The 22,604-nt window shown below is 40.4% G+C and overlaps 1 protein-coding gene across 4 annotated transcripts in view; it reads right to left on the bottom strand.

Annotated features, from left to right (window-relative positions):
- The window catches only part of cdh13 (cadherin 13, H-cadherin (heart)), a 356,169-nt gene that overhangs the window by 26,562 nt on the left and 307,003 nt on the right, over nt 1-22,604 (bottom strand). For all 4 annotated transcript variants that reach the window (XM_042412902.1, XM_042412901.1, XM_042412904.1 and 1 more), the window contains 2 exons: nt 18,896-19,038; nt 2,067-2,300 (listed from right to left, as the gene is read on the bottom strand). In XM_042412902.1, coding sequence (XP_042268836.1) covers nt 2,067-2,300; nt 18,896-19,038 — 377 coding nt within the window. The remainder of the gene's footprint in view (nt 1-2,066; nt 2,301-18,895; nt 19,039-22,604) is intronic.

Raw genomic sequence — 22,604 nt, forward strand, 5'->3', positions numbered from 1 at the left:
TTAGTATTGAATTAGAAAATGCACATTGTCCAACTGTGCGCTCAAAATAATGTCACAAAGCAACAGTAAGCAACAGTAAATATTTCAAAAAAATATCCCCTCCACCTCTATGGCTGCTCTGTGTGTTTTGAAAATGCTAGAGTGCAGTGTGAGATGCTGAGTTTTTAAATTCAAAGTTTCAACAAAACCTGATCAGCATGTGACAAATCAACAAACAGCAACTGTCAGCACCATCAGATCTCCCTCAGTACAATCAGATTCTGTAAATTTGGTATGTTTTAAACAAACATACTTGATCATTTACTAGTGTTGATGTGTTAAAGAAATTATCACTTTAAACTTCAGCCACATGCACATGAAAACACATACAGATGGGTGACAAATTAAGGCTTCATTGTGCCTTGGCATAGATTCTCCAACTCTATGGACTTCTATTGGAGGGATGGACAACATTCTAACAAAATATATTCCCTCATTTGGTCCCATAGGTGTTCAACTGGGTTGAGATCAGATGACCATGAAGGTCATGATTCCCATCATTTTCATACTCACTGAATCACTCAGTGACCTCTCTTGGCTTGTATGAAAGCATCTGCATTCATTACGTTTCCTCACTCATTTATTCAGGTTTTTTCCTGTTAGCTTTCTTGCTGAGGGTTTGATGAGTATATTGATACCACTCGTATATACAGTATGTCCATTAGATTTAAGGCTACAGCCAGCAGCTGGTTAGCTTAGCTTAGCATAAAGACTGGTAACAAGAGGAAACAACTAGCCTGGCCCTTGTCGTTTTTGCACTTTTTGTACCAATTCAATTAATAAGTGATCTTTAGAGGTGCTGTTGAGTGGATTTTGTTATCTTTGGGAATAGCCAGGCTAGCTGTTCCCTCTGTTTCCAGTCTTTATGCTAAGCTAACGGGCTGCAAGAAAGAAAATAAGTGCATTTCCCAAAATGTCAAACTATATTTCCTTAATTTTTCACTCATCTGTATTTTAAAACAAACTGAATTTAATTTTCAAAAGTATAGATTTTAAATTAGATTCAGATGTTAATACCCAATTCAAATTAAGATTTTGTGTGAAAAAGAATAGCATGCTTTGAAGTGTGTCTGTCAGTTCACAAACCACTTCATAAACAATTGTAGCGAGAAGGATTAAAACTAGCCGTTGCATGCCAGGACATGCTGAAACTGAAGTTATTTTTATATAGAGATATACTGTCGAGGCATAACCACCACTTCCTACCTGTGGTTCTGCACACACCTTTAGGCACACACACACACACACACACAGCTGAGACAAACACAGTGCTAGTCCGTTTCACTGGGAGCAGGCTCTTTCTCTGCTGGTCCTATCTGTCTCTTCCAGCGGTGGTGATTGAGGAGTGTCTGTACCTCCCTCTCCCGCTGTCAGTCACAACTAATACCTCTGGGCAGGTTTTAGCTCTGCTCTGTCACTCAAACACACACAGACAGTGCTGTCGGTCATGCAACCCTGAATCAATGTCTGTCCCCCCCCCCCTCGCCCCATTTTACTTCCTTGGATCATTTTACTCTTCATCCTTTTTGTGTGATCCATTGCATCCACAGTTTAGAAGTATTATGACACAGTATAAACATGATAATATGATAATGACCCTTGAATATTTGTGTCATGTAATTCTATGTTGTGCTTTGGCAGCTCTCTCTTACCCTTCCCTTATTTTCTTAGTTTATTTTATCCCTTGATTTCCCAGTGTGCTTTTTGGCAAACCTGTGAGAACAAACTCAAAGCTCTTGGTTTAAAGAAAATCAGTAATTACGGGAAGAATAAGTGAGTCACATACACTGATGTGCATTTTGTGGTGTGGTCAATTCATATTATTGTTGGTGAACAAATGGCTTCAAATCTGCCTCTATTATGACAGATTTATTCCTGTGATTGCTGAAAGACTTGCCATTTTTCAGTAGGTGAAACATTTCCTATTTTCATCTCCATTATTACATCTCTGCTGGTTCAGCTCAGTTCAGTTCAAGAACAAACAAATCAAATGTTGAGATGGAAATAATTTCAACTAAAATACTCACAGTTGACCCTGGTAACTTTCCAAGTTTTGTCTAGGCCGGGCTGTTTTCCCAGTTCTATCTTAAAGGGTGCGGCATTGGGCGGCAGGTCCTTGTCCCGCCCACCAACTATGGCCACATTCATATCGTGGGCGTCTTCACACACTCGTGCTACTGATGGCACCACATAGGGGGCGTTATCATTGTAGTCTTCGAGGTTGATGACCAATGTGCCAGTACCTGTGGCTGGAGGGCTCCCTGGAAACACAAGAAACACACACTTATTAGGATAGGATACGATTCACTCTGCAAAGTTGGTGCTGTAATGTTGGACCAGGCGCTCGTCATGAAGAGTGTGAACAGTAATAATGTGAAAAGAGCAATAATGCGATGTGGCTCTGGTAAAACATAGTGCACTCATGATTATTCACCCTTTTCATTCTACAATGTCAAAATGCTTTCAGCTGACATTCAAGAGCAAAATAAGACCTGAAAAACCAGAACACCAGTTAACTTAATAAGACCTATCCTGCTCTTTTTAACTCAGCTGACCTGATTTAACCCAAACGAAACAAAACAGTTTGTCATTTCAGTGCCGGAAGAGAATGAATCACAGTGGCTCATGTTTTGCAAAAGAGCATTTTGACTTGGCATATGGCGGGCTCCTGTGTTTGCATGAGATTACACCTTTATTGAAGGATGCTGGGTTAAAAAGCAGCTTGGCTCCTCTCTATTACTGCTCTCTGTTTCACTGCGATTAGAGGTTATTAAAAAACCTACACGGCATCCAAAACAGCTCCAGAGGTCAGTCAGCAATTAACACCTAAAGACAAGATCTGTAATTGGAAAATGGGTCTCCTCCACCTTTTCAAGGTAAAAAAAATAATATTAGTATATGTGCAATAAATGTCAAGTGATGCTGGGATGAAACCCAGTCTGGGTTTTTATGGTGCCATTAGAGAAAGCTTCATACACTGAGCAGAAAATTGCATTTCCCAACGTGAAATGGTAATTTGGTGAAAACTTACTTTTTAAGACAAACTTAAAAAACAAATTATTGAGGCAAAATTTGGGATGTTTTGATCTAAATTTCAAAGAAAAAATTTATTAAATTTTCTTATTGGGAAGGTTTGGCCAGAGTCTCATAATATACAAAACTACTCAGAAAACAGGTTACACATAATGAATTAACTATCACTAACTCCAGCCCTCAGTAAACACTGTCTATATAACAGTGGCAGATTCACCACTCAACACAGGCATAGTTTCCACTGGGGATAGGGATGGGGGTTGATTTTAAATCTGTTTGTGTCTTCTTGCTGTCCAGCCTCTTCAATTCAGATGAAACAAGAGAGGAGCTAATAAAAATGTTTATATGCTTTTATATGAGTTGCCTTTAATTTCTACTGTGCTCTCAGAACTCAAGGAGCGTAGCAATGCAAAATGTATTTTTTTTTAATTGTTTGTATTGTATTGCATTGTCTTTAATATTTTCCTGCCAAACTAAAATAAACTAAAATAAATCATGATTTGCTATTTGTTAGATTCATTTAAATACATATTTATTGCATCCCTCCCACTTCTGAAACTGAACCTACACCCTTGCCACTCAAATTGGTATATAGCAATCTTTGATACAATGATTCCTTGATTTCATGTCCGTTGTTTTAACTTGTTTTAAAACAAGAATTTTGTAAAATGGGTCAAATAGTTCATAAGGAAACGTTCTCATCTCCAAGCTGTGGCTTTTTATTCACACACAACCTCTTAAACAGGCTGTGAAATCCCTGCATGCAGGCAAATATCCAAGTGTTAAGTATTTACTATTTATATAAATGCATGAGCGTACTCTATGTCAAGTGTAGTGGAAACCTTAAAGGCATGTGTAGGTGCTGATGATTCTCTAGGATAATGGCAGTCATCCAACTGGATACATTAACACAACACACACACGCACGCACGCACCCAGTCAACTATTGCTCTCCGCATTCCCACCAACTCACACACACTGTACCGTACTGCTCTCACAAGGTCAATTATAAAACTGAAATGCTCTCACTGCACCAGAAAAAAGTAGTAGTGATAATAAGTATACTTCAACCAGATTTTTCTTCTTTTTAACTCCTTCCAAAACACCATTTGGGTGTATAAATATTTGTAGTCAGAGAAGAGGGCACAGGGCACATATTATATAATGTATATATTTTTACCTGCTTTAGATTCCTTTATAACGGTCTGCGGAGAAATCACAGCTGTTATACAACCAGTAGATAATGACCATGTTCTGTTTGTTTGCTGAGCGCAGAACTTTAATTTCATTCTCAGCTGTGAAACCATCAGCAGATTGTTACTGAGAGAAATCAAATGTAATGGTAGCGAGTTTGCAATTTCTATTGTATAATAATTGTGAGATGTCTGCTATCTCTGCAGTCAGTTGCGTTTCTATATGTAGCCGAAGAATGACACAAAATGGCAAACAACCCCTATATACTGTAGATAAGTGCAGCTGTGACAATATCAGCAGCAGATCAAGAGCAGAGAAGAATAACTTAGCAAAAGCAGAGAGGAAATGTGTTCAAAAGCAAATCAAAGACAGCAGCACTTCAGGCGAGACTGCAGATAATCTATTATCACTCGAGACAAGAGACCAAGAGAGTGAGGATGGGGCTCAGCTCCCCCATCAGTGAGAAGATGTAAATTTCTACCCATTTGTGGTGGGAGAGGCTGTCTCTGTGCTTGGCTAGTTATAAATGAAGCTGTTTGTCTTCCTAAATGAATACTCCCCACACCTAATCACTCTATTTCTCCGCTCCTCTCCTATTCCTCCTTATCTCCATTGCATCATGCCTCTGTCATCATCAGCCCGCCTCCGCATCAATGGAGCTTGTCTGCTGGCCTCTACTTCACACTGCTTTGTCACAAAAGCTCTGATTAAACACACCGCAAGTTTCTAAAGGAGACGGGCAATTCACCGATCCTTGCAGCTACAACATGTCCACCCATCTCTGCTTGTTAGGCACTAAAGAGAACATAAAAACTAAAGAAGGTGATATTTAAGAAAAAAGGGACATAGCACCAATGATACTGTTTGGCAGCAAACAATTCCTCTCTAAATATAAAGGTTTCAATTTCCATTTACATCAGTTACATTTTTACAAGAGAACACAGACTACAGGCTAAATCAACATAAAAGAAGTTTAAAGTGTGTTCTCAGGAACTGTGTGTGTCTGTCATTTAAGGCTCGACTTCTTCCTCTAGATAAGAGTTGTGTTCAGGGTTAATTACTAAATTATTGTGTTGTTTTAGCGATTGCTGTGTACCAAATGCTAATTATCACTGTTAAAGGCCATCTTGGTGGTATATAGTAATGAAAGCACAGCCACAGAAAATAAATAGTGTTTAGTTATGACGGTTAAGTGCAGTACTATGCAGTTCCAGCTCTGTGCTTACATTTCCATTCATTTATTTTATGCCCAAGATTGACTGTTCAGGTTATTGCTCAGTTATTTTCAGAAACTTGAAGGAATTATTTAAAGGACTTAGGATTTAGCGATAACTAACGGTGAGGTTGCAGATTGCAACCAACTGAATACCCCTCCCCTTCCAAGCGTGTAGGAGAACCGATGGTGGCTGCGAAACTGCAAAAAACGTGAAAGGCCCTCTCTTGAGCCGGTGTTTGGTTTGTCTGTTCTGGGCTACTGTAGAAACATGGCGGTGCAACATGGCGGGCTCCGTGGAAGAGGACCCTCTCTCTCTCTTTCAGCAGAGTCTTTGCCTCCTAGTCTTTATTACAGTCCATGTCCCCTCAGCAGTGGTTGACCCTGGGCTTTGCAATGTATTGTATAACTTAATCCCAATGCGTCTGCAAGTGAATTATGTTTCGTTGAATTTATAATAATCCAATTATCTTTAAGGCTCTTTTTGTAACTTGGTAACAGGTTAAAATGAAGTTGAATGGAAATCCATGCATCGTTTTGCTCTGCAGCCTTCCTTTTTCTTCCAGAATACTTTCCTTTATTTAGGTTACAGGGGTGAAGTCAGAAAGTTTTGAAACTTGCATAAGCATAAGTAACTTCTTTACTCATGTGAAGAGTGTTTTATACAAATGAGATAATTAATGATGTATTATTTTCACTGAAAAATTGAACAGTCGAAAGCTAAAATTAACTTTACAAAAGTGAGGATTGATTCTGATAAATTGGTTTCAGAGCAAGAATTACACTAATTAACGAGCAAGATTAACTTTAATTGTCTCCATCAAAGTCCCTCTTCAATATTAAAGGAGCAAAGCCTGCGAGCCAGTTCAGGCAGACAACTCCAGTTGCAGTGCTAAACTCACACATGACAAATTCTTTCTATTGTATTATTCATCCAATGCACCCTTTGTAATAAAGCGCCCAATTTAAGTGTAAAAACTACAAACTGTGTTCATACGCCGACATTCTGTTTAGGTGTACGAGTAATTTTATTTTATTGCTCTAGAAGCTTTGTAAATGTTTTACAGTTTTGTAACGAGTATTGTCATGAAAGTATTTATTGTAGACCTGTCACATTCTGTGATCTGCAATCCACTTAACAAGGTTGAAGCAGATGTTGATCAAGTGTATCAAATTGGTGCATCTCTAATTTTAAAGAATTAATCATTTAGATGGTGACGAAAAAGCATGATTTGAAAACTCTGTGACAGCAGCAAACAGACCTTTTCTGATTTATGAGTGCTCACTTACATCTCACTCATTTACTGCTTTCAGACGACTGAAAAATATTTGAAATATTAAAAACTTGAGAGCAAGCAATTCTTTCTTATCCCATTTTGAAGTCAGTTATATGTAAAAAAAAAAAAAAGCAGAAAAAAGAGCTCTCATTCACAGGAAACACACTTGAACATTTTTATGATTAAGTTTTGAAAAGCAATTTTATAATGTCTGCTGGCAACCAGGAACACACACACACACACACACACACACACACACACACACACACACACACACAGAAACAAATTAATATGAATATGAGAAAAACATTAGCAATATGAAATTATTCTCGTTGCTGCTTAATCATGGCTGAAGGTGGATACAATTTCAAAGACATTTGTGAACACATGATCTTTTTCACAGACTGATCTGTACTATTGTAATATCTCAATTCATATTTCTATATTCTCAACACTTTAGGTTGCAGCAGCCAAAAGTTGCAGAACATTAAAGCATGTTTGCAGGATGGATGCAGCAAAGATCCAAGTCAAGGAATTTGTGCACAGGCTGACTTCATCAGCTCTAACCTCTTCCTTTAGGCTTTACCCTCTTGCTTTAGCTCCATCCTCCACCAGCACTCCCGACACCTCCACCTGCCCCTAGCTGGCAGTTACACAGCCCTGTTGTTCTCCTGTCTGCCCAGAGATGAGAGGAGCAAGCAGGCTGTTTGACTCCTGGGGCCGTCAGGGCTAATCCACAGCTACAGGCTACAAACTGTGCTTTCTTTCTCTCCCTTGCTTTCTCTTTCTATCTCTCTATCTATCCCTGATACACTTTGCTGCCAACACTTTGGCTTTAGGCTGATGCTCTCTTTCTGTCCGACTGTCACTTGTTGTTATCGCTTGATATTTTTTTTCTTTTTGTCTGACTTTCCCCTCGCCGCTGTTGTAAAAGAGGAATGAAAGACGAGGTTACGACCAGCAGTTGTTTGAAATGTACCGATTTCTGCCCCTGCATGCTGTGGTGTGTATAAAATCCATGATCTGTTTACTTCATCTTGGTGGGGTAAATGTGTTTTATGAGAGGAGCTGAGGGCAGGAAGCTCAGCAAATTTGAAGGGGAAAAGTGCATGAGTATGTACAGCCAGTTCCATTTTAATTTTTGCCAAAGTCATACATTTGATCCGTTTTTCTTGCTGAGAAATAACTCTGCCAAGTGCACTATAGCCAAAAGTGAATTCATAGGGTAAAGAAAAGGTCCACTTGTAGAGTCACCAAGGACAAAGCTGACACAAGACTATTCTTATCTGGCCACATTTCTTTTTTCTCATTAGAATAACCATTAAATGCCAGGACAGCGTTGGTACAAACAACCAGTGGATGATGCCCTTGGCTAAAAATATTCAGCATTGTTATTACTATGATTATTTTCCTCAGCCATATAAAAGTAGATGATGAAGGAAATGAAATAACAACAACAACAACAACAACAACAGACCAGGAGCAGGGATATGAGGAATGGCTCATTGGAAAATGTCACAATACATCATGCTGCAGCTAAACAGTCTACTACTTCACAGGTGGACTACGGCGAGGTAATAGAGGAGAATGAGGAAAGATAAATGAAGGCAAAATCTAAAATGAGAAAGGGAGGAGATGAGAGCAGGACCAGGGAGCTTTAGAGGGTCTGCCACAGCAGAATATTCAACTTAAATTGAGTTAAATCTCTTTCTCATCACTTTACAGTGTCTCCCAGCAAAACAGGAGAAAACTGACTCTTTATTACCACATGCACACAGCAGCGCAGTACTGAGCCATAACACACAAGGTAGCACATACACTGCTGCATTTTCCCATTTCTCTTCATTTCTCTTCGGTGACACAAGTCCATTCAAACACATAGCAGGGGGTTGCACAATGAGTACACATTATGTTGTGGTCTGTAAAATAAGGATGAAAGATGTATGGTTTCACACTGAAGTACTTCTTTTGCCGTGGCAGCATGTTGAACAGTGATGTACTACAGCTGGTGCAAACTAACATTCCAAAGCCAGAGGAGGAATCACTGCAAAGTAAAACTACACAAAGTAATACACTAAACACAAAACAACTCAGGAGACAGAACAACATAATCCCCACATTGGAAGACATATATCAGAGAAAGAGTAAACTAAGACACTGTTAGTAAAATTATTATTAAAAACTATTCACAAAGCTGTTGCAGTTGGGAATTAATTTGAACTGTGTGAAGTGAAATTGTGAAATTCTACAGAAGCGAAATTCTGTGAAATTCTACAGAAGCACTCAAAAATATCTTGAGAAGCTGAGAAACACTGCCTTTACTTCTGAAACAGGAAATACTGAAGAATATCAGATTCTACATTACAGTAAAAACACAAAACTCTGCCTCAACAGAACATTCCTGATGCTCTGTGGATTGTTAATGGATTTAAATTGATTTTTTTTCTCCGGTGAGTGTATTTCATGCAAAGAGCAGGTGCAATCATTGTTTTGCTGAAGGATACGGTACCGTATCAGGTTTTGTATTTTCCAGTTTCTCTCTATCCGTTTTGCCACCGTGAGTCCCAGACCTTGTTAAAACTCCCTTCAGATAACCCGCTTCATTCTGTACCATCACTCATCAGTCTCCTCAGGGGCTTCAGCAAACACTATCACATGACATCCTGCTAATCTGATTGGCTGATCGGAACTGTAAATGAAACCATCCAGAGCCAATTACAATAGGCACAAGTCATTAAGAGAGATGACTTCGGGGAGAGAAGCGGTGCCGGGGACAGGTGCATCGCTGCTAGTCTGGCAAATTACTTTCAGAATAGAGTTTGGGTTATCAGTTGTTGGCTATTATACCGAGTGACTGGAGAAGGAGGGTATTGATACGGCTTAAAGTATGCGTACACTGCAAGCCCTTTTTCTACTAATTAAACACCAAAATTGCCTTCCTGGGGAGATTTCTTGTTTTGGTCTGCTCCCAGAAAAACATTGCTGAAGGATTTTTACTGTGATAAGCTGCCAGATCAAAATGAAGTACATCTTTAATTATTCAGTTTGTTAAACTCATACTATTCACAGCACTCAAGCAAGATCGAAAGGCCTAATGGGCCAATTTTTAATTATAATTTTAAAGCAGATTTTAAACAGTTTAGTCATGTTACTTCTATTTCATTGTGATTTGCTTTCTAGCTGTTCTACAAACAGCAGTGAACCAAAATGAGTTACACATTTAAAAATGGCCAAAGCCCTGTATACCCATTACCAACTTACACAGGTGTTTTCACTTATATTGTCTGATTAGACCTCCCCTCAGAACAGTGTACTCATGAGCAGATTATATGATTGATATCTCCTTCACTCTCATGTTGCAACTGTTGACGTGGGACAACTCATGGCTGCTTAATATCAATATTCACTATTCTGCCCATTGTTGCTTTGCTTTCAAGTTCCTGGTATTGTGCATGCTGGCTCACTGTGGCACTGTCATGGCTTACTGGGACACTTGAATAGAACAGAGCCATTGTTAATGTTATTAGTATTAGTAACACCTGTGCTTTTCCTACTAATGACAAGTCAAGATGTCTGCTGTCAAAAAGGCCTATTGAACTTTTGTCATAGTGTCTCTAGACATCATGTCACCTGCCTGCCTTTTTGACCCCATTTACACCTGGCTTAAAATGTGATCTGTATCTGGATATGTTATCTGGATATGGAAAAATGCATGTCAATACAGGTGTAAATGCACTCAAAATGCATTTTGATCGGATCGGCCAGACCACATTTGGAGGTGGTCAGGCTCACATCATGATCGGATCGCAACCAGGTGTAAATGCGATCTGTACAGCCTGACCACATTTATTAGAAAAAAAAAATTAGCCCCGTCAGTTCCTGCCAGCTACAGCAAGCCTAGCAAAAACTACAAGTAGGAGCTGTAGCTAGAAATCTTCCCTTGCAAGAATTGATTTAGAAATAAATGTTGTGCATTCATGGCAGTGGTTTCCTTCACCTGGGATGCGCTATGTTTGTTGACAAGTTTCGCCTAGCTAGTTTGCACATTGAGATTTGATCACAATGTGGACACAGTTGAAAAAATGTGTTCAAACCAGGTGTTAATGGGGCCTATCATGCAATTTGTAAATGAACATCTTGTCTGGATATGGAAAAAATAGTAAACTAGAGTAAATTAATTTGCATCTTGAGATCCCATCACTATGCAGGCAGAATTGAGATAACAAGAGCACTTATTAATACCAGGTGTAAATGCAAAGATCTGTAGATTGGATGTCATTATCCAGATAATAAAGATCACTTGTTGATATCAAGGGCGATAAACGGGGCCTTTGGATCATGTTACCTGCTAGCTCTCTCAGTAATGAGATAATGAAATTTGTTTTGAATCTGTAAACTCAGTTTTAGCCTCTGAGCCATGAGTCAATTGCTTGTTTTATCCTGTGATCCTGAACATTTCTTGGTTATTGTTACATTGACTTTGTATGTAAATCCCAGCACAGCTCCACCCAGCTTCAACCTAAACTGAGGTCTCATCAGCCAGAGGAATTGAAAGCACTTGTGCAGGGATAAAGTTTTAGTCAGTTTTCATTATACCACAGTCAAACCAGATCTCTATGAACAACCAAATTAAGGCTGATCAAATTTGCTCCATGATTCTTATCAAGTATTTATGTATGTATATGTGAGATGCTTCAGTGAGTTCGCACATGTGCAGGAGGAAGGGAATAGCACCGATATGACTGAGCTTTTCCCTGACCATTCTAACGGGGAAGGTGTTAATTGAGGTGGCCTTTACAGCAGCTTCAAAACTGTGAAGCTGTGTAATTAAAACAACCCCCCACCCACCACCACCACCACCAACATACATCGCAGACAGATACACACACACACACACACACACTCCTTTACTCAGATGGTGCCTTCAACTCTTCATCAGGAACTAATCCTCTGACACATTTCCTATGTCAGTCTAATCACATACTTTCTAGATAAACTGAGAGACATCCTCTATCAGCCCGTATTTGCCCGATTCCATCATTTGACTTCATCTTTCATTATCCATCGTTCCTCTCCCTTTCCATTTCCACTACCCACTCATCTCATTTCATTTGGATCCCTGTCATTAAAACTACACCCAAAGCTGTTCTTATCTGCACAGAGAAAGCCCCGGTGGAAAATCCAGAGAGAGATGTGCCGGGTGAAGAGGTGGGGGCACTTTTTAAAATTTTGATCATATTGAATATACTCACTTCCTAAATAGCCAGTACTTTTTTTTTTTTTCTAAAATAAGTATCCTGGTATCACTGCACTCAGAAGTTCTGCTGCTGAGTGGGCAGAGGTGTGCTTGTTTTAGCGTGCCAGGCGTGGTGATAACTTCTGATCTGTGGATGAATCAGTATTCCAAGGACACCAGAGAGACAGGGCCTGACAACAGCCTACAACAGAGAGAGACGTTTCTTCCCGAGCAAAGCTGAACAAAGGTATTCTTTAATCACAGACTAGTCTGTTTACAAGGTGGCGACTTCCCCAAGAGGTTCTGCTACAAGTCAAGAAACGAAAGACAGAGGGAGTTGGAGAGGGACAGGAAGTGAGAAACTGAGGTTGGGGAGGAGGTACTACAGTTCTAAAGTGAGAAAGATACAGAGCGTATTTGGGGTTAATGAGGCAGTGTGGCGAGACAGGGGAGGGAACAGAAGGCAAGACAGCATCGAGCTGTGATCTTCAGCTCTTTCCAGAGCATATCTCATTACACTGCCATTATCCTGGGTCAAGATGCCTTGAATCCCTACCCTGCACCCTTCCCTCACGCTGGCATCACCCCCTGCCTACTGCTACGCAGGGTCATAATTGATTGGCTGGGCAAGAACACATTTCAGCAAGGTAGTTAACCTGCTTGCCTCTGTGGCTGTCTCCATAAAGGGATTGACAAAAGAGAGATATATGGATGGAGTGAAAGTGACCTTAAGACAAGCAGGACGCGAGTAAACACTTCCAGCATTCATATAACCCTGTTTTGGTCAAAGGCTGCTTCACAAAGCCAAAGATCTTCTTCTTCTCAAATGTTCCTTCCCAAAATTTCACTTAATTTCTCTGTTGTGTCATTTTTTTAATTTTCACCTTTCACTTTTCTCTCTGCCTCATCTGTTGAGCTTGTCTCATTTTCTATGTTTCTCTTTTTGTCTCCCTGACACTGAGCCCTCTATCACTATATTTACCATCCTATTAGACACGATCTGTACGTTAGCTCTTGCTCTCGGCTCCAGTATAATAGATACTTTGGAAAGTTATAGTGGGCAGTCATGGCTAATTTTTAGCATCTGCTAACAGCCCTGTTCCAAATCCCCTATTAATCAAACATAGATTTATCAGTAACTAAATCAGGTTTTAGTGGAGTTTCATTATACATTTAAAATCCAGCCAGAGAACGAAAAGACTCAATACTGACATCCATCTTCACAAATGTAAAATATTTGCTTCACTATTCTATTCTTTTCTATTCTATTCTTTTCTATTTACACCTCTTTGGGATGGGCCTGTGGATTTCAGCGCAATGGGCTGACACACCGACTCATTATGCTTTATTATTTCCCTGCTGTAGTTTGAGGCAGCCTGATCACAGCCAGCTAAAGACACAACATGAGTCTATCTATCTGCATTTAGCCTGCCAGGCTGCCTCACTGTGTGCTGGTGACATGACAGACACTTAGCAGTGAAACCGTTGTATCTGGGCTGGCCTGAAACAGGAAAATTACTCAGCCCATTACGAAAATGAGCGACACACTGGTTCCCAGCACTTAGTATGGCAATGAGGCAGCACAGAGGCAGACATCACACACAAAGGTGGACACATGTAGAGACACACAAAGGTACACACGCACACACACACACAGAAACAGAAGGTATCTGTGCTACTGACAGTTGGCCACCACTGTCAGTCTTTTTCTGTCTTTTGAGAGAAGAGATGATGAACCTATTATGCGACCCTGTCACAGAGAGATGGACAGATACACACACACACACACACACACACACACGCAGTCCTATTTAATTTTACATCCATCTGAGCACCAAAGAGTTTCATTCTGTGACCCATTAGAATTCAGCATCCCCTCTGTTTTTGCCTCCTGCTTTTTGATTTAAACCTGAGGGGATGTGATCTGACTGTGTTGAATGCTGAGACTTATCAAACTGCTCAGTCTGAGTGAGTGCATGTGTGTGTAATACTTAATATTCCAGTAATTAACAAAGCTTTCTTTGACTGTGTAGAGGTTGTCTCACTGTGATACAGAAAGACGGACACACACACTCGCCCTCAGTCTAAATGAAGGTCTCTCCCTTGTACATCGATGTGTTCAAAGCAAACACTGCTTGGCTCTTTCGTGACTAACCTCAAGAGTTTTCAATAGCAAGTTTGGTGGCAGCAGACACCAAAGATTGCATGTGTGTATATGTGTGTGCGGCGCTGTGTTTCAGATGACTGGGGCTTTGATAATGTATTCATGCCTCCCAATGACAAATGGCTCCCACCAGGAGGCGGTTTAACATTTAAATGATGAGCAGGAGAAAACATGAACCACAACACACAGCACAGAGTGGATATGCAGGGGCAGGCCAGAAAGGCACCGCATGTACCAGGACAAAGACATTAAAAACCAGGATGAACACACAATCCAGTCCCTGAACTTTAATCCACCCACACACAAACACACAGATCTGCCAACACTGAATACAAAAAGGCTAATGTGAAGGAGGGAGAAGGGGGTAAGACGCGGGAACAGCTGGTGTCCCGACGGGGAATCAGCGAGCAGAAGAGAATTTGTTGGCATGCAAAACCAGCAGCTACTGATGAGAGTTTATATAAACAGCCCGTCAAGCCCTCTGCTCAGGTTGGAACAATATCTCCTCAAACAATATCGCGCCGCTCTGCCGGCCTGCCAGGTGCCGCTTGCCCGGGCAAAACTGGGTTGTGCCTTTTCAGTCATTAACTCAGAAACAGAAACACATGAGGAGGAGGTGGGAGACAATGTGCACAAATACAGATGCAGGGATGAATGTGAGCACCGGTGCATGTAAATAAACTGGGTGGATTCACAGTCACGCATGCATGTGCGTGTACGTGCGCACACACTCATAATAATGTAGGGCGAGTCACTCAGGAATGCAACTTTACACATCATGGAGTGACAAATGGCTACGTCTGCTTCTCCTGCAAGTGAAGTTGATTGCTATGGCAACAGAGTGTAACCTCCAGAGTCCAGAGTTAATGCTGCAAATTCTCCAGCTGAGATGACCCCTGACCTTGATATCAACATTATCATTACTTCACTACCTTGTTAAATCCCTAGATCCTCTCTTCTCTTCTTTCTCTTCTCCTCTCCTCTCCTCTCCTCTCCTCTCCTCTCCTCTCCTCTCCTCTCCTCTCCTCTCCTCTCCTCTCCTCTTCTCTCCTCTCCTCTCCTCACTTCATTTTCATTTTCTTTCTTTGTCTTATTTCTGTTCACCATCTTCACCTCTCCTCCTTGATCCCAACTTCCTTTCTCTCCCAGTAGTATGTTCACTCACACTCACATCATTTACCATCTGTTGTTGCCTGGGGGGCCGCTCCAGCTGACCTGCCCTCATGCTATTAACCAGGAGCTACAGTCAATCTGTTGCTAACCATGCAAAACATTTACCAAGAGTATACTTCCCATTTCAAGCTAGCACACAAGGTCAAATCAGCTTAAACTGGCCATGGGACTGGCCCATGACAAAGGAAAAAAGTCTTGTTTCAGAAAAACTCAGACACATAATACAAGACTTAAAGTTACTGACGGCATATTTTGAGTTTGAGAAACATTCTATATTTGGTAAAGTTCTAATTTTAGGGTTGATGCACTTGATTTTTGATACAACATGTAATGAAATAGAGCTGGGAAAATTGTAGATAAATATAATGTAACATTGTTAAAGACGTCTCTCCAACCTCCGTTATTATGTCTTCCAATCGATCTTCTCTTATTACAGAATGTAATGTTTTCCCAAGGTCTTTTGTGTACAGGTGATTCTCATAAATGCCTCTCTTTTAACCTCTTCCCTTTCTGTTTGACACACTAAACACTGTACATACTATTATGACACTATTTCTTCCTTCTTCACTCTCCCTCTCCTCCTCAGGGGTGCAGGGTGGATAGGTATTCATCTGAGGTCTCCACATAAAGATAAAGATGTAAGAGGTCAATCGATTTCCTGTTGGTAGTCTACGTAGGTGGGTTGTCATACAATCATTGCACAGATCGCTGTGTGGAAGGAGCAAATTTGTCCTGTCAATGACAGAGCGTGCAGCAAAAGAGGCGAGGCAGGGGTCGAGCAGACATCAGTATTCTGCTCATGTTTCAACTGCGTGCACACGCAAGCATCGCCACAGTAGGTTGTTAAAGGTGTGGGTGAAAGAATAAGGTTCTCCTTGGTTATATCTGTGATTTCTTGCTGAATAGTGGTCTATGGGAGTAGCATGGACACAAGTACCTCTTACACCTCACCTCTTACATCTTAGTTATAAATAGGACTGGGTATAGTTGGAATTTTATGGTTTGGCTCAAGGGGTGGTAAGAATAGTCTGTATTTCTTAACGATTTTTTGATGGATTGCCATGTAATCTGTCTGTGTGTACAGACAATCATTGTCCCCATAGGATGAATTCCACTGACTTTGGTGATCCTTAGACTTCTATTTTAGCACCACAGTGAGATTGATATACTTAGTAAAATTCTCAACAACTGTTGAATGGATTGTCATTAAATTTTATACAGACATTCATGGTCCCCAGAGGATGAATCCAATTATTTTTTTGATAGTACATCTAGTGTGAACAGCAGGTGAAGGTTTTTCAATTATCCAGTCAACATCTAACAGATGGATTGGCACAAAATTTTGTTCAGGTAATAACGGTCCTCAGAGGATGCATCCTAATGACTTTGATGATACCCTGACGTTACCTCAAGCGTCACCATGATGTTCACATTTGTGGTTTTGAGTGAAAAGTCTCAACAACTATGAAATAGATCGCTATTAAATTATGTGCACACATTCATGTCTCCCTCAAGATGAATTTAGTGATCCCCTGACTTTTCATCTTGCGCCATCATCAGATTGACATTTAAATCTGTCCAATAGTTTGGTTTATAACCAAATACCTGCAAAACTAATGACATTCCCTTCAGCCTTTGCTATACTTTGTATTTAGTGCTGATAATGTTAGCATGCTAATACGCTAAACAAAGATTTTGAACGCAGTAGACATTAGACCTGCTAAACATCAGTATGTTAGCGTTGTCTTTGTGAGCATATTAGCATGCTGACGTTAAGGTTAGGGTTAGGAGCTACTCTCAGTTTTGTTTTGATACTAGTGCCAATGAGAGAGAGTTTGAAGTACTGATACCTTGTTGTCTAAATGTTGTCAAAACAGAAGCAACCAAACAAGAACTTCAGGATCCATAAGGAAAATCATTGTATTGAAAACTTCACAATTATATCAAGCTGTACCTTCTTACCCTGCGTCCTCTTCTGGCTCCAACACCAATCTTGCTCATTCTCCCTGCCCTGTCCACTCATAGACTTGGCCATTTCTGTCCCACTTCCCCAGCTCTATATCTATTTCTTGTTATCTCCTCTTATGTCCCTTCCTTTCTCTTCTTGCCTTGACCCTTCCACCTTCTCCTCCTGCCCCATCATTACTCCTCTTTCAATGCTCATCTTTCTGAGGCTCTTGAATTCCCCAGCACAACAGTGCTATTCTGCAGCCTACTAATAGAATCTCTCAGTTCCTCTAATGGATCTGTCAGAATCTCCCTGAGCACAGGAGACCAGATAGATTGATAGGGAGAGGGAGTGAGACAGAGAGAGAGCGGGAAGGGAGAAGAAAAGAGAAGAGGGAGAGACATGCTAGGGCTCTCTAGACTTTTCATCTGTGCCTCGGAAAGTCTCAGAGCAGCAGCTCCACTGACACTGCCAACCAGTGACCATATGGTCCGATAGAAGCAGTGCCACTTAAGGCAATCTCATTGTCACGTTGTACTAACAGTTTCACCACAGCCAGGTGAAACTAACAGAGAGAGTGAGTTCTTTCCGAGAGTGTACTGCAGTTTTATGCAAAGGCAGGCTTTGTTTCTACTTTTTCATGTTTGCTGCCATGATTCTGCTCTGAAATATATCACCCAGGAGAAATTCTTTGTAAAATGCAAATGAGAATAAATATATGTTGAGAAGCCTTGTTGGCATGCTGCCACTGGATAGAGTAGAATCTTTATCAAACTGATACCCTTAAAAACACTTTTCAAAAATATTTGTTTAAAGTGAAAGTGAACCTTTTATAATTTTATTCTGTTGACATTTTTGGTGTTACATTAAGCAGTTTGATCAGGATTTTGACAGTTTTTCTTGATTTTATGTTGAAGTTCTCTCTGGATTGTAGTCTTTGTTCCTTCTTCCATAGCAGCTATCACTTTCCATATCAACAACCCAATTATTTCTTTATTGTTTAAAGGGGACATATCATGCACATTTCCAGATGTATATTTATGTTCTGGGGCTCTGCTGTAAGTATCTTTGCATGATTTACAGTTACAGTTATTTATCTTATGCTGGCTCTTTATGCAGCCCCTCAGTTTAGCCTCTGTCTGAAACAGACCGTTTTAGCTCCTAGCTAAGGCCCCCTTCCTGATGAGCCCACTCTGCTCTGATTGGCCAGCTTGGGGAAGCTGCCCCTCAGCAGACTTCTGGTGGCTCGTAAGGCTATGTAAACAAAGAGTAGTCATAGGATTTTATTTATTTTTCTCGTTCTTTACTCAAAATGGGAACTCCTCAAATACATCTGTACATGTTCGAGCCCGAATCCGAACAGAAATATACAAGTGAACAACGCATGGAAAAACATCATCATCACTTTAAATGCATCAAATGTAGATTTCTTGTGAAATATCTATGTGGCACCGGTTTAGGAGAGTTATGTTAAAGCTAATCATCAACTAGCTACCAATTACTGTTGTATTACCGTATATCAGTTGGTGAACAATCTAAAGGTCTTACTGAATATTTAAATGTCATATACTATTTATATATAATTAATCCTCCATCAGTTTCATATTCTCCGACTTACCATTGTCTGTGGCGATGAAGACAGCTGTGTATTTATTGTCATGGACATAAGGAGACTCACGGTCCAGAGAGGCTGAAGTGTTGACAGTTCCTCTGACTGGGTTCACACTCAGCCAGCCTGCTGGGTCTCGCAGAATAGTATACCTGAGAGAAAGTAAAAAAAATAAATAAATAAAGTAAGTTTTGACCATGTCTGTTTCTGCAGTGACATATGGAGAGTTGTTTAATTTCAAGAGTGATTAGGACTATGACACAAGGCACTACTGGTGAACTTATGACTATAAATGCCACAGAAGATCAATTAAGAGTGAAAGAAAGTGAGATGTGTTAGACTTGTATAGTCCGTTATAGATGTAGTAATGGTGCTGAGGGAATTAGAAAATGGTATGAAAATGGGGCTAGAGTCACTTCCTTTGCATAAGGCCCCCCTCCTGCGTGACTGCATCTGCAGCTCTTGCAGGGCTGAGGTTTGAAGATGATGGAGGACCTCTCCAAAAATCTTGTGGGCGAACGGCCAAGCAGGCATTGGCCTTGAAAACGAGCTGAAGAGTGGATCATGACCCTGCTAATGTGGCCACTCATCCAGCCACTGATGGCTGGTAGATGGTGATTGGAAGGAGCTTGCATCTGCGCTAATGTCACAAGTGATTGATTTAGGAGCTCTGGTGAACTACTTTCCTGCACACACACACACACACACACACACACACACACACACACACACACACACACACACACACACACACACACACACATATACTCTACGCACATACCGTATATACAGTTTAAAGGGATATTCAGAGTTGTTTTTATTACACCTCTAATTTTAGGATATCAAAGTGTTAAAATACGTGTTCTTCCAGTGCTCCCACACTGGGCCTTGAACCCTGGTCTCCCAGACCACAGAAAACTACACTGACCACTCAGCCAAAGGGTTCAGGTCAACCAGACACACAGACCTGAAGCTATTTATACACCCTCGACACAGAGACAGACAGCAGAGCGGAGCAGAGGAGAGAGACGGAGACAGTGATGTAACCTCGCTACGCTATGAGTCCTGACCTGCACGCTGTTATTTGACGTGGGTTTTTTTTCTTCCCGCAAACAAATAATTTTTTAAATATTTGTGCGACATAAATATTTGTAAAAACCCACTATTTGCACTTTTCCGAAAACCGTATTCAGATTCAGCTCCACCCCTAACATATATTCAGTTGTTCTGTTAGATGCACACAAAAAACACACAAAGGCAGCTACTGTAAAAGTGTCTCAAACACACACACACACACACACACACACACACACACACACACACACACACACGACTCCAGACTTTCTTTGACATAAGGCCATAAGGCCATAAGCACCAAAGTGCTCAGCAGTAGACAAATTGTCTCTGAAATGGAGCTCTTCAGCTAACAGAGCGCGACAAAGCCTTGGGAAATGGCTTTGCAATCAACCTTTGCTCACACCTTTCCCCTCTTACTCTCAATCACACACTTTCCCTGCCAGTGATTACTACTGTTAACCAACACATATGTTTTACTGTAACAAAAGAGGCACTGCTGCACTATTAATAATGACACATATATCACTGTATATGTTCACTTTCCTCTCGCCTTTCTCTATTTCTTACACACGCACAGACATTAAGCAAACACACATAGTGTAACCACATGATTCATAAGGCCAGCTCCTCCAATAAAACTGAGTCAGGCTCACAAATTATTCCCCTCCATATGTCTCACTCCTTCCATCACTGAATACACTATCAGACACACACTGTGATCTCTGTGTTACATGGCTTTTTAATCACCAGCACATTGTGACACAGAGACACACACACACATGCACGTGCACAAATGCACCATGCACTGAAGGTTTCAGGGCATTATGATGTTAAATATGTTGGGTGACAACATTCAAAAACTGATGTATGTTGGGACCTTTATAAAACCAAAATATTTATGTCTATATATACTGTGTATTTATATTGTATGTATCTTTCTTCTAGAACATGACCGGCACCTGACATCAGGTTGTATATATTTGGTTTTCTTTACAGTGGGCATTACAGTCTCCCAGAGCCACTAGCATGGCTATAGACTCTAACTCTTGTTTGACTGTAAAATGTACCTGGGTCACATTCTTTAATAACTACATTTAAGACATGCTTATCAAAAATGTTAAAAACTAAATAGCCAATATATCGTTTTCAGATTTTTTAAACTCATAAATATTGATATTGGCCTTGAAAATCTTGTATCCTTTGGGCTAAACAACAACAACGATACTATCATAAACATATGCTCTGTACTGTAATACATCACCTACATTTTGACATGTTGTGCCCTGGTACATATTTCAGAGCAACATATAAATCCCTTCGTGGTGACCAGGAATTGAAGCCAGGAAATGAACAGAGCAGTCCAACCAGCCTGTATTCACTTTTGAAATCTTCTCTTAAAAGTCAATTTTCACTCCACATGAATTCACAGCCTGGTTTGAACCTGGGAATCTTTTTCAGACACGTTGGCTATTTAAAAGCTAACAGCCAAACACAATGATGTTCTGCAGATTGTTGTGTAAAATATCAGGACATTATGGCTCTTCCTACTTCTGGAGAAGACTAATGTTTCTTTCTGCATTAGTGTAGGCTCAAAGGTAACCACTAAATGAGTCAGAGCCACTGTTCCTTCTCTCTGTGCAAACATGGGGACAGTCCATTAAAGCCCTTTAAAGGGCAAATTAGAAAGACATTAAAAAGCCATTAGGAATATTCATATCTGGCTATACATGTTTATCTCCAAAACCAGAGAAGGTCCAAACAAATCAGTCAACAAATGAGACAGCGCACAAACACAATGATCACACATACTCTAATTTTTGTGCACACGCTGAAGCACACATGCACGCACACACACAAACACACACACACAAAAGAAAACATGGCCTGTATTTTCTTGCTTGCACTGAGAAATAATTCTCAAGGCAGCATAGTGATTTGTCGAGATTTTTGCTTGAGTGTCAGAAAGTGCCATGTCGTGAGGCACACACTGTGACCCCAATGTTAGAGGGAGCAGGCCGTAATATTGCCTCTTTCCACAGGACTGCCAGAGCTACATCCTTAGGGGCTGTACTGAGCTGCTATAGCTGGCATCAGAGCCCAGTCAGGATTAGTGTGTGTATGTATGTGTGTGTGTGTGTGTGTGTGTGTGAAAAGTATGTATGTTTTGGTAAGGGATTGCCCTTCGTAGTGAAAGGACAAAGAGGAGCCTGGTTGGGGCTGGCAGAAGTGGTGGAGGCCACAGACATAATACCAACCTATGAGTTTTTAAAAATTCTTTTACATGAGCCTCTCTAAGAAACTGTTATACTATCCTTTTAGTGTTTATTGAAAACAAAGGATTAGTTCAAATTAGGAGTCATTATGAGTCAAACTCACAATGACCTCATTCTGAGTAGCAAAAATATGTAATTTGAGAAAATTGCAGGCACTTGTTCAACTTTGTTAAGTAGTGAAAACATGTAACTCACCAGTATTTGACAAACATTGAATATGACATGTACAGAGAACACGCAGGTAAACAAAAACAAACAAAAAATACAACCAACCGTAATATGGATACTACGAAAACCTGGCACGAACTCATACTTCATAAAACTAAAAAGGGAGTCTTGGCCGATACATATTGAGAATGTAAATAATT

The sequence above is a fragment of the Thunnus maccoyii genome, chromosome 5 (assembly GCF_910596095.1).
Source record: "Thunnus maccoyii chromosome 5, fThuMac1.1, whole genome shotgun sequence".
NCBI classification, from domain to species: Eukaryota; Metazoa; Chordata; class Actinopteri; order Scombriformes; family Scombridae; genus Thunnus; species Thunnus maccoyii.